Below are 13,393 nucleotides of genomic sequence, written 5' to 3'. Positions count from 1 at the left end.
ATTATCATCTATTATGAATCGAAAAAATCTATCATCTATCAAAAATTATGCACACACGCAAAAAATGTAAATTTGTCAAAATTCGGAGATAAGATGGGAGCCACTGCGTATCATTATTTGGGAAGCACGTTGCGCGTTTCCTCGATCGAGGAATTCGTAACGACGCGACACGACGACGGGATGGTTTCGAAGACCCTTTTTAACCATTCGACTCGGTTTGCGCGAGCCCTGCCAGAAGTAGACGATAAGATTATCTCGAACGTCGTCCTTCCTCTTTCCTTTACGGTTCTTGCGCGAAAAGGATTCGCGATAGTGGGAGAAAGTCGAAGGCTGCCTTCATCAAGTACTCGAGTATCGAAGAAGAAGAAGAAAAAGAGGATGAAGATGAGGACGGATCAGTAAAATCCTAAAGAGGACTCTCGTCCAACGGAATCGTCTCAAATCGCGTCACGTAGAGTAAACAAGCTCTGCTGAGTTTGCTGGCCAATTTCATCGTGGCGTCTTACTTTCCTTTCCTCTCCTCTCTGCTCCTTTCCCCTTTCTTATTCTTATTCTTTGCAAGAGAAGAACCTCGTCGAAAACTGTAGGAACCTATCCGTTCTCTTTTAATCCAACGCCACCAACTAACTTACCGGCACCTCGAACGATCTCGCCGAGGCCAATTCGAAAGATGAGCCTGTATATTACAAAATTATCGTTATTCCCGTGCTAAAAAGAAAGAGTAGGGAGGGGTTCGAGGCACCCTAGCCGAGCCTCAGGCGCCACCTTTTTTCGCTTAAAATATGGAAAACGTTCCGCTCCGAGAAGGCATCGTCGTCCCCTTTCTTCTTCTTCCTCCTTCATCGTCCTCCTCGATGAGCCTCGGAAGCCCGTAATGGGAACTAGAACCGAGATGAGAGGCACGCTCTACTCAAGCTGGGCTATTAAAGGAGGTAGCTTCGAAGAGAAAGAGAAAGAGAGAGAGAAAAGGCGACGTTCCTTGGCACGTTTATCGTCAGAAAGAAAAGTATCTTTCTCTCTCTCTCTCTCTCTCTCTTTCTTTCCTTCCCTCGATCGCGATTAGGATTCCAACGACGAGACGTCCCAACGTGTTGGTTCGTCGCGAACGAGCCTCGAAATTGGATTACACCGTCCTTCGAATTTCTCTTGCTCTTTCTCTTTCTCTTACGCACACTAACACACGTTTGAAGTGCAAGAACTCGGGAGACTTTAATGCGTCAGTAGATTAGGCGGATGCGTGGCGCGAAATAACGGAATGGCCGCCGCTGAGTACGTTGAACGCGATATCTGAGACGATATATCCTACGAGAGTAAGCGTAACAGCGTGTTCGCAATTAACGTCCTGGCAATTTGGCCGAACTCGGTCTCTTTCTCTCACGACTTCTTCCTTATTCAGCGTCTCCGAACAATAAATCATACCGGGTAGGCGCCACGAAATTACTTTGAGATGGAGAATGAAGAATCCTACTCCCTCTCTTTCTCTCCTTCTCTCTCTCTTCATCCTTCTTTTAAATCTTGTCTTTCATTTTATCAATCTTCGAAAGACTTTGGACGATTATATTAATTGACACAGACGAAACGAGTAAACTATCCCAATTGCTTAAGGGGTTCTTACCAACTGAAAGCGAAGAGATAGGACTCTTGGCTATGAAAGGAGATAAGAATAAAGCAAGTAAGGAAAGAAGATTGGTAGGAAGAAGAAGAAGAAACTTACCTTGTTCCGCATGTATAGCTCGCGGGCAGGCGAGCAGAAGCGCGAGCAGAAGCGCGAGCAGAGGGCGGAGTACGCCCGCGAGAGTGCTCGCGGTGAAGAACGGAGCCATCCTTGTCTTCAGCTGCGAGCCTCAGAGCCTCCTCCGTTCTCTCCTCCTCATGCCTCCTCCGGCTCCAGGAGGGAGGGACGTGGTCTCCTCCTCCTCCACCTCCACCACCTCCACCTCCTCTTCCGCCCGTCGCTCCAGGTCGTTCCTTCAAAGACGACGTCCTTCCTTCTTACTCGGCACCACCACCAACAGCACCAGCACCAGAACTACCGATAACTACTACCGGTACCACTTCGACAACGACAAAGAAAACGATGCTGCTGCCTTTGCTCTGCCAGGACCTCCGACTCCTTTTTTCCCTTTTCCTTTTGGTGCATCTATCTATCGCCTAACCGATCAATCCTTCCTTTTTCTTGACTTTTTTTTTTTACTACTCTATCTTTCTTCTTTTCTTTCTTTCTTTCTTTCTATTAACAAGACATCATCACCGCAACTACTAGATAAATTATTTTTCTGTATTCGTTACACCAGCCGATAAAGACGTCCAGACGCTAATGATATATCGTCTCTCCTGAAACAGATAAAAGTAAAACCACGTTAATTAAAATCTCGAAAAAAGGAAGTGTATACTACACCCTCGGTCTTACGGGTATATACGTTTCTCCTGCTACTACTACGACTCGCTATCTGTTGGGAAAACCCAAGTATCCCTTCTCACTTTTCGTAACCTTCTTCTCTCCCTTTTTACTCGCACTCTTTCTCCTAATGATTTCGCACGCGACCACCCCAGGACAGTCGAGCCCCTTTTCACTCACAATCATACCAAGCAAATTTACGCGCGACTCGATTGCATCCTCACGTTTTTCACCAAGCATTACTACCTAGCTGGCGTTCAGAGCGTAAGGGAAAGAGAATGAGAAAGAGAGAGAAAGAGAGAAGGCTACAAATTCCTTTGAAAGTAAAGTCCTCCTATTACTGCGTCTACGTGTCGGTTTGTATCGAGAAAGTGTCCGTCGAAAAACCAATTTGGAAGTTTTCGTTGACGTCTAAACTTAGCTGGTAAAGCGTACACATCTTAGTTTTATCTCAACGTACGAGATCAGTTGAATGTCAGTCGAATAACATCTGTTTTTAAATATTTTGTAAATTAGATTAAGTTTCGTTTTAAGATATTATTTGTGTAAATTACTATTCATCTACCTAATACCTATCTACATTTAAAAATTATATAAACTTATTTACTTATATACATGCATCCACTACAAAAATAATTGATTCAGCGGAATGGCTCCCTTTATAATAAACATAAAAAGGAAAACCATGTTTCGCGTAGAAGTCAATTACAACTTCTATAAAAAATGTCGAGACCTGAATACTCAGATGCTATCTTCGAGGACAATCTTCACCTAAAAGCAATAACCAAAAAATCCCCTTCTTCAAAATTCAGATTCTGAGTTTTTTCGGGCGGGAGAGACACAAAGTATCCAGGAATTACCCAAGAGAATAGTGAAATATGTCTCCCTTGACACGGAAGGGTGCGTTTTCCTTTTCTCCTCGTTATTCTAAAGCACAAAGGCAAAAAGAGAGAGAAAAAGAAAGAGAGAAACACGAGTTTACGAATAGAAGGGCACTACTGTTCTACTTGCCTTAAAGGTCTTGCCTTGCGATAGGAAACGACTATTCTCCTCTTTTCATGGAAGTCAGCGTTTTCCATTGTTATCGTCGTATCATCCGTATCTATGTAACGCGTTCGTCAAGCGAGCGTTATCGTCGTAAAAAAAGGAAAAAAAAGAAATTGGAGATTAGCGAAAAGTGAAGTGCGCCGCTTTGAAATGGTACGTACGATTTAATAATAAGAGGATTCCACAGTTCCAATGGAACTTCCTATGAACTATGACATTTGAGAAGATTGGCGATTTTCCGTTTGTTAAAAGTTATATAACACTTGGAAGCGTGAAATGTAGTAACTTTTCTTTAGACTTTGACTACAAAAGAAGAAAAAAATAAAAAATAAAAGGGAACGGAAAGATCATAAAAAGATATAACTTTACAGAATACGACGAAAGTATTTTCGTCTCATGACCGGGCTCTCTTAAAAGTTTTATCGTGAAGGTTAAGGACGACATGGTAGCGATCGAGCAAGCAAGTACCGAACAGCCAGCAAAGCAGCTAGAGCTAGCTAGCTAGCAAGTCAACCATACCTAATATTGAGTTAACTTTAGCGAACGACGTCGAAGACGAACTTTGGAGACGCTTTTACGCGTCTCCTTCGAGTAGTTCGCTTTCATTGCAGTCCTTGGCCGAGGCAAAGGCGGAAGAAAAGCGAGAGAAGTAGCAAACTGTAATACCTATCCTACTTTTTTATAATAAAAAAAATCGAATAAAATGCCGCTTTTCGTGGATAACTCGAAAGAATAATCCTTATATTCTGAATTCATCGTGCGGAAAGTATCTTCTTTTGTGGCAAACCTGGATTAGAACGTGTCCTCTCTCTCTCTCTCTCTCTCTCTCTCTCTCTCTCTCTCTTAGATTTCTTCCGTGCCATTTCCGGGAAACTGGACACCTCTCAGAATGTTTCCTTTTTTTTCGTTTTTCTTTCCAGAAAAAAAAGAAAAAAAAAAAAGAAAAAGAAAAAGAAAAAATGCATACTCGAAGAAACGGAGGAGGAACGCATCGACATCCGCTAACGAGTCGTAGCCGGCAAAGGTAAAAGGATCGATCGATCAACTCGCCGGCACCTGCGCTCTGTTAGGAGCGATGACTTTGCAGAGATCATTGTTTCTTTGGGTATCTTTCGAAGCGTGCCAAACGCCGTGGTAGGAGACAGATGGACGCACCTCGAGATTTCTTTCTTCATACTTATCTTTTCTTTTCTTTCGTCCAAACGAAGAAAGAAAAAGGCAGGCAGGAAGGAAGGAAGGAAGGAAGGAAAGAAGGAAGGAAGGAAGGAAGGAAGGAACCTTTGGCCTTCCTCGCACGAGCCGAACAAGTTCGATCGTCAAAAAGAAGAATATCGCGGTAGGGTGATGCGTACATGCATACAAATTCGAGGGCAAGGTTAAGCCGTGGTTCTTGCGGGAGAACCGCGTGTTCTTCAATTCGATTATACATAGAGAAAACGAGAAAACAGGGAAAGAGTGAAAAAGAAATAGAGAGAAAGAGTAGACGTCTGGGGAAAACGAAGAAGAAAGTTTAGGGTTCGTTGCGGTGGTGGAAGGAGAATTCCGTGCTTGGGGTGGCGCGTTACGAGAAGCAAGGGGTTCCAGGATCAATACCTCGCGTTTATCCGTCTCTCTCACGCGACAGAGAATGAAAGAGAGATAAAGAGAGATAGAGAGAGATAGAGATAGCGAGAAAGGGAAGGGTGGGAGAGGGGGAGAGAGAGAGAGCGAGAGTGAGGGCCCCAGGGTCTGCTCGGCGTCTCGCCATTCTTCGCTTTCGGCGAAGAAGAAGGGGAGAGATAGAGGCGCTGCCTGACGAGCGAAGGGACGAACAGAGAAAGAAAGAAAGAAAGAGAGAGAGAAAGAGAGAGAGAGATAGGTAGAACGAAATTCTAGAGTGCCAAAATATAGTGAAGTGGCAAGGTGGACCGAGGATAGGGGGGAGGCGGAAGGCACACTTTAGAAGTTCTTCTAAAGCGGGCGAAGACCTCATCCCTCACTCCCCCTGCCCCCTCCCCCAACCTCCCGTAATTCTCGCAGCTGCTTTAGCCAGAGCGTCAGCCAAGATGCATCCGCGAAATTGCAGACTCGAGTGAAACGCGCTAGCTAGTAGGTACGGACGGCGTTGCCTTCTTATTGCTCGCTGGCTTGCTCGCCATTGCTCGCGAGTGCCTTCGTCAAAAATTTAAGATGTCCTCCTCCACCTCTTACATTGCTCGCTCTCTACCCCTGTTTCCCTCCTCAAGCTTTCTTCTTCTGCTCCTCTACCTCCTTCTCAGACGAGCTAGAAATCCGTAGTACCTCTTTTCAACGGGCCGTTCTCTTTCAACTTTTTGACAAGACCCGGTAGCAATTGCCGAAAACAGCTCGACGTCTCGACAAAAAGAAAGAGAAAGAGGCAGAGAAGAAGAGATGAAGAGAAGAGAACCGGTCGGTGATTCTTCGAGTGAGAAAGAGTAAGAAGGAAGAGCTGCTCTAGAGATAGGATGTTAAGCATCCAACCGTTCCTTTGATAAGACACGATTTTCCATTTTTTATCTCTCTCCATCTCGCAATATATATCTATACATCTTGCTTTTTCCTTCGAAAGTAGACGTAAACACGAAGAGGATCGTCTGCCAGAGGGTCGCCCACTCAGAAGGTGGTTGGCCACCTTCTTCAGCGTGCAAAGGCCTCATACTACTCTTTCTCCTCCTCCTCCCGCTTAGTCGACCACCCTCCTCGTTTCCGGAGCAGACCTCTTTCCAAGTACCCCTGCTGGCAGGTACGATGGATCCCGCCAAATTGCAAGATTTCGGGAGACTGGAAGCCGACTCGAGTGACTCGTGAAAATTTTAAGTCGCCTCTGATACGCCTTCGCTTCTCCTTCTTCTTTTTTTTTCTTTCTTGTTACTTCCTTCTTCCACCAACTTCCTTTCTCTCCCTATTGATGTCGTATCGTCGACTCGATATTCTATTCGCCCTGTCGACGACCTCCTCCTCCTCGTTCTCATCTATCGCCTCAAATCGAGTGCGATAAAGAGACACGAGAAAGAGGAGACTACGAGTGCCTACTCTTCGTTCGCTTTCTACGAAATCTTCGAGTATACTTCAAGTATACGTGCTCAGTTCAAAGCCACGACAAATACCAGCTATACAGAGTGTCTGAGGTTTTTTCTTACGCATCGTTGTATTTGTATTTTACTCTCAAAAATAAGACAACAATTTTCTATAAACATAAGTCATTTATGAAGCTTTATTCAAAAGTTATAATATAAATTGTAGAACTCTCAAAATGTGCTATTCATAGATGATATTAAAAGGTTTTGTGTATGTTGTTTACTATCTTAGAGTGATTCAATGAATTCTTCTCTTAACAATAGCTCGGCCGCCTATATATTCTGCTTCACCCCACTAAATTTTTATTGTTGGGGAAAACTAAAACAAAAAATTTATGCAACTGAGATAGCTACTCTTGACGTTATGGTAGACTGAATTAGGGATGCAGTTGCAGAAATTAATAAAAATCCACAAGAAATTCGCTATGTCAGAAAGAACATACTACAGCGCCGTCAAATTTTTATTCGCGTAGATGGGCAACATTTTTTAAAATACGTTTAAATAATTTTACAATTTATGTTATAACTTTTGAAAAAAGCTTTAAATGACCTATGTTTATAGAACATTTTTGTCTTACCTTTGAACGTATTTTACGCTCACAACGTGTGTACAAAAAACCTTAGACACCCTGTATACTACCGGTTCAATTTTTTTTATTCGAGAATTTATGATATTTTAAACATCTATCACTGTTACCATCCACAGCATCTTAAACTAATTCAAAGGGAAACGAACCCTTTTTTTCATTTCAATGCATTTATCTTTCAATATGCAATGAGTGAATTTGAGAGAATCGCAAAGGAAAAAAAAAGAAAAAAGCATCATCATTACCGGAAAGAGGAATATATTTGTAAATCAATCTACTTCTCTCATTATTAATAGCTGCAAGAGTCGATGAAAAATTCTTTCTATGCATGAATTGAATTTCATAAAGTAAAATTCACGTATGCCTGCGAATTTTGAATATCGCCTGTCCAATTTCACGAATTTTCAACACTTCGTGCTACTTTTGAAATATAAATACATTCACGCAACGGATGTATTAAGAACAGAAATGACGAATCGCTATAGCAGCAATTTCTTATCTATTTCAAGATTTAAAATGGCATATTAAATGCATATTCGTAATTATAGGAGATAATGAACACGTAATATTTGAGTTTTTTTCGATTCAAAATAATAAACGATCGAGGAAAACTGGTAAATAAGAAATGCTTCTCTGTAACGAGTATAAGAGTTATCGATCGTCGTTGGAAATGGAAATTGCAGTCGTAATACGGAAGCCGCGGGGAAGAAGGTTTCTAGTTTCACCGCTGTCACAGTTATATAGAATTAGAAGTTAGAGAGAGAATTCTCGTATGAGACTCAATCCTTCGTCTAACTGTTGACGACAACATGATTCGTCTCGAAAGTTATCAAGATAGTAAAGTGTGGACAAAATATATTAGATTTCTCGTCGTTTTAACAAATATGAAATTTGGATTAATACGTTGACCCAACGTATATGGCAAAATGTAAAACTTGGCGGTCAACGTATTAACTAATATCAAATGTCAACATTTTTATTTTTTTTTTATTACAAAAAAACTTCAACATTACTCAGTGATCAACTTTATACATAATGTAAATTCTACTATTAAACCCATTGTAAGATGATAGTTTCCTTCTTTTCCCTCTCTAAAAAGGAAGGTCGGAAAAGAGCTAAGAATATTTGAACGTTTCAACTGAGACGATTGCATGGTTCTCCATTTTATCGGAAAAATAAAGTTTTGTCGGTTCATCGATATAAAAGCACTCTCTGCTGGTCTTCTCTATCTATCTCTTTTCTTCCACCATCCTTCCTCCGTTATCTCCAGCTATCCGTTCACTTTGTTTTTCAGGCTATACAATTTTCACGAGTATCTTCGACTACGCTTCTTCTCAGCTGAAATACAACGCGAATATTTTAACGTTCCAATCCAGGATCGTAAAGACGATGGAAGGGAAAAGGTTTGTTTTTCTTTGCCTTCCAGAAAATTAAATTTCTTCTCTATATAGAGGATTCTAAGCTTCCCCGTCCCCTCCTTTTTCATCTTTAAAAGATACGATCCTAAGAAAAGGAGCACGTGCTGCTAAAGCTGTCGCTTCCGTTTCATAAGTCGAGCTCGAAATTCATGGGTGTTCGAGTTAACGATTTATATTCTTCTTAATTAATCGAACATTTAACTTATTGCAGTAGACTCTCGTATAACGGGGTTAATTTATTACCTTCTCGTTGTATTAATTCGTGTTATAAGAAATCGCGTGTTCTATGAAACATATGTTGTCTTATGTGTAATACGATTTTATATTTAAATCTTTTTCGAAATAATTTACAATTACTTCATGACAACATTCAAACATTTTCAAACACTTCATATGTATTAGATATAGATATTGAGAAAATACTTCTATTACGCAAATAATTTTTAACATCATAGTGATTAAAACTAAAAAAGAAAACAATTACGAAATAGAAGAAATCGGTAGCTATAAATACAACAATGTAATGTTCAATTAATGTAAATTCATTTTTAACATAGAACCGGAAATTCGCGTATCTTACTATACAACGCGTTGTACGCGTCATGTTGTATAAAAACAGTAGTCGCAATATCTTTGACGTGTTATGGGAATAGAAACTCCCGTTATACGGAAATCTACTATATATAATCTATATACAGTGAGTCCCAAGAGTATTCGTACCCCCATCGTCAATTTAAAAAAATCAATATTTTTTTGTAATACAATATTTCTAAATTCTTATGCAAAGAAACATATTTTAGGATTATTAAACTTGTAAATTGATATTAATTTTATTGCAAAAGAGTATTTTATTATGAGAGAAGTAAAATTTGGCTTAATTGATAAAAAAATTGGTCTCAAAAAGTATGCCTAATCGTCTTAACAGCGTTAAAAGATGCAAGGGAGGATCAAACGAGTACCACTTAGAAAAATAATAATTCCATTTTGAATATATCTTACGTAGACACAAATACATTTGTGAGACCAATTTATGATTATTTGAATAAAGTTTTATTTCTATAACAATAAAATATTCTTCTGATTGATATTGATGACTCTGTTTGATATTAATTTGAAAGTTTAATAATCCTAAAATAGGTTTCTGTATTTAAGAATTTCGAAACTTTGCATTACAAGCAAATATCAATTAGTTCAAATTAACAGTGGGAGCAAATGCAAATACTCCTGTAACTCTCACTGTATGTGCTTTCTGTTGATTATTAGTTTTTGATAAATTCACGAGGTCAATTAATTCGTGACAAATACAGCTTTTAATGCGGGTCATCCGATAAACGTCCTGCATTGATAGGAATTATTCAACTAGAAAAAGAGATCGCTTTACTCAGATACGTATTTAAATATCTGCAATCTGATAAAAATAAAATTTATAGAGAAAGGAACAGAGAGAGAGAGAGAGAGAGACAGAGAGAGAAAGAGAGTCAGAATCGATTATGTAATTATTAGGTGTAACAATTAATTCGATGCCTTGATATTAAATAATTTATAATTCTGGTTTGAATGTAAATAATTGCCTGCCACGTTTAAATACCAACACTTACAGTTATGAAACAATTTTACAATTAGTCAAAATAATAACTATTAATAAGCAAGAGGCAAGACTCGAATTTGTTTGCTACACTAAACCTAGCACACGCGATCAAATGATCTGCGCCATGTAATTTGTAAAAAAAAATGCATTGAAAATGCATAAAATGTAAATTATTCCTTGCTAAATGAAATAAAATATATTGCTCACTATCCAATTGGCTAAAATCTCGTTCCACATTAATTAGATATGAACTTTTTTTAAAGCGATCATTTGACCACTTACGGCAGGAGTAGATATACGTGAAGTATCGGTGGGTTTAATGTTAAAAAACATCTAATTAATTTCTACACATAATAATTTTTTACATTTTAAATTCATATTTATTTAAAAGATGTTACATTGATATGTACTATGTGATACTCTGTGACTCGAATTCTTTTAGGATCCACGTCGTTTTCATTTTCTTTTTTTTTTTGTGTTTTCTACTTTTACTCTTTCCTTTCTCGTAACTTTCGACGAAACATTGGCGCCCGTGACCGCCTCTGGGACAAATTCTATTTCCGCTTGAATTTAAGACCCTCCAGAATATACGGATTTATATCGGCGGCGTGCGGCCGAAAAGCGAAGAAGAGACGACGACGGTTGGTTGGTACAGGAGGAAGAACTCTAACATAAGAAGAAGAAGAAGAAAAAGAAGAAGAAGAATAAGAGAAGGAACGAGAGGAAAAGGAGGTTTTACTCCAGATCCGAGGAGACTCGTAAACGTAACAAAGGAGAGAAGGCGCACACACCCCGGAGACGTACAGAAAGAGAGAGAGAGAGAGAGAGAGAGAGCGATAAAAAAAAATATGGAGGGACTACAACACAGTGAAGAAGGGGAGGAACAGAAAAAAGGATGGGAGGGGCAAGAGCTTCCACGAAATTATTATATCTTCGACGATCGTCTTCTCTTTGTTGCTCTTTCCTTTTTTTATTCTTGTTCTTCTTTTTCTTGTTCTTTTCTTTTCTTTTCATTTTGTTTCCTTCTCTCATTTTCTCGTCTCCCTCCCTCCCATTTCTCTATACATTTTTTCGTTTCATTGATATATGCTTCCTAGCGTGGCGCCATGTTGGCTCGTGCGAGGCTATTTTTCTCGCGGGAAAGACGAACGCGAGACAAATTCTATTTCCGATGAATCCGAGCGGGCGACGTCTTCTCAAGAATGAGAGAAAGATAAAGAGAAAAAGAAAGACGAAATACCGGACGAATGCCAAGTACTGAGGGAAGGTACAGTAGGAAGCAATAATGTCGTTGCTTGCTCGGAATACCCCCTTCCATTTTTTCTAAATTACTTTTCGTACTTCTTATGTTATTACTATTTTCTTATCCAATATCATGTATCCTTAATCCAATTTGTGGATGTTAGGTGTATAATAAATATTATAAAATTCTTTTTATATGATTTTTATAAAACACCTAGTTATTTCATGAATTCATTGAATTACACACTTCAACGGTAGCACATACACTAGAATGTTTGGTTTTTTCTTCTTGTGTTTTCAAAAATTTTCTGTACTTCAATTTCAATTCGAAATAAAGAAATAATCTTTAAATATTAGCCATTTATCTTATTGTTAATAATAAGACGCATTCAAGGATACATACTTTCTTGAATTTAAGAGTACCAGAATTTAAAATATTTTTAATATACATTATGTTTTGAAATACACGAGAATGAAAAATATTTTATTTTTGTACGAAAATCACACGTATTCGGAGTACTTTCTTTATCGAGTATTCTTAGGTTCACGTAACAATATTTCATATCGATAAGCATCGATGAATAAACTTTCAAATATGACAACAAACATTCTGGAGGTCTATATAAAATATTGTTTCGTGAATCTAAGAATATTCAACAAATACATACCCTCGCGATACACGTAAGTTTTGTATAGGAGTTGAATTTTTTTACATTTCTTTTTGTCTTATTTTAACGAATAAATGACTCTGAAAGTATTAAAAATCTTTATATTATTTCAATAGAAACAAATATGTGTCCCTAGGGGCGCTTTAAATAGTAGGAAAAATTGTTGTAATCTAAAGATAATTTCTATTCTTTTTATCTCGAGCTAAACTGGGAAAATATATACTTTTCAAATACGAAATAACAACCACCCAAATATAAATAAATACAATTCCAAATTTCAAATGATTGATAATTCAATAGGCTTAGAAAAGTGCGTCAGCCATAAGGAACAAAATAATTCAATTATTAATCTACATTTGGAAATTTGTAATAATTGTGTAAAACGATACGTATTTTATATTCCTTTGTAAGTAAAAGTATCGTTCAAGTTTTCTCTCCCTTTTCATCATATCTCTCGCATTCGCTAAATATCTACCTTTCTCTCCTTTTTGTTTCCCGATTAAACCAATCCTTGATCTCGTTCGCTTGGAGAAACGACGATGACGCGTTCCTGCATCGCGATGCCACACTGTCACTTTATCTAAAACGTGCGACGACCCTATACACATACACAGACCACTGCCGCCGGAAATCGATCCGAGGGTGGTTTGATAAATGATTCAACGCGCGTACCATTCCGTCGTTACGCTTACAACTATGCGAGTTACATTGCACAAAAATACGCATACCTATCGTCGTTTGTTGATATATATATTTTATTTAAATCTGCAAAAAATTATATTACTTTCGAGACTACACAAAAATATCTTTTTTAATATATTTAAATAATAATGATAATATCACGATTGCGAAAATTTTTTTTACAAAGCTGAAACAGTTCTTGATGCTGGTTTTTTCATCCTATATGCAAACATCGAACAACGTATGGATATTCACTGTTGCTCCCCGTTTTATATACGTTGGAGGATTGAAAATTTTTCTTGAGTCTCAAACAAAAATCTTTTATTTATTTTATTTAAGTAAAAATTAACTAGACCGAAAAAAATTGTTTCTATGCTAGGTACATCAATATAATAGTTATAAATTAAAAAAGAAAAAAATTGCGTTATATTGCAAGTTTTTATTTTGAAATATATAATTACGGATAATTATTTTTGATAGAAATAGTCAGAGAAATTAAAAAAAAAACTGTGTAAGATATTATAATAATTGTAAATCGATCGTATTAGTTCGTATTTCCTAGATACATGCGTGATTTGCCAAGAGTCACGTTCCTTTTCTCTTCCTTAACATATTTCCACGACGAAAAGAATTAGTTAAAAAACGCGAGTTAATTCCTGGAACGCGCGTCGCAATGGTTTTATCGTA

General features: G+C 38.2%; 1 protein-coding gene across 12 annotated transcripts in view; it reads right to left on the bottom strand.

Moving 5' to 3' along the window:
* The window catches only part of LOC122518405 (ephrin type-B receptor 1), a 159,761-nt gene that overhangs the window by 91,623 nt on the left and 54,745 nt on the right, over positions 1–13,393 (bottom strand). For all 12 annotated transcript variants that reach the window (XM_043637337.1, XM_043637328.1, XM_043637318.1 and 9 more), the window contains one exon: positions 1,715–2,334. In XM_043637337.1, coding sequence (XP_043493272.1) covers positions 1,715–1,823 — 109 coding nt within the window. In that variant the 5' untranslated portion in view covers positions 1,824–2,334. The remainder of the gene's footprint in view (positions 1–1,714; positions 2,335–13,393) is intronic.

This window comes from Polistes fuscatus, unplaced genomic scaffold (assembly GCF_010416935.1).
Source record: "Polistes fuscatus isolate 324 unplaced genomic scaffold, CU_Pfus_HIC Scaffold1, whole genome shotgun sequence".
Classification (NCBI taxonomy): Eukaryota; Metazoa; Arthropoda; class Insecta; order Hymenoptera; family Vespidae; genus Polistes; species Polistes fuscatus.
This window is presented reverse-complemented; position numbering and strand designations above follow the sequence as displayed.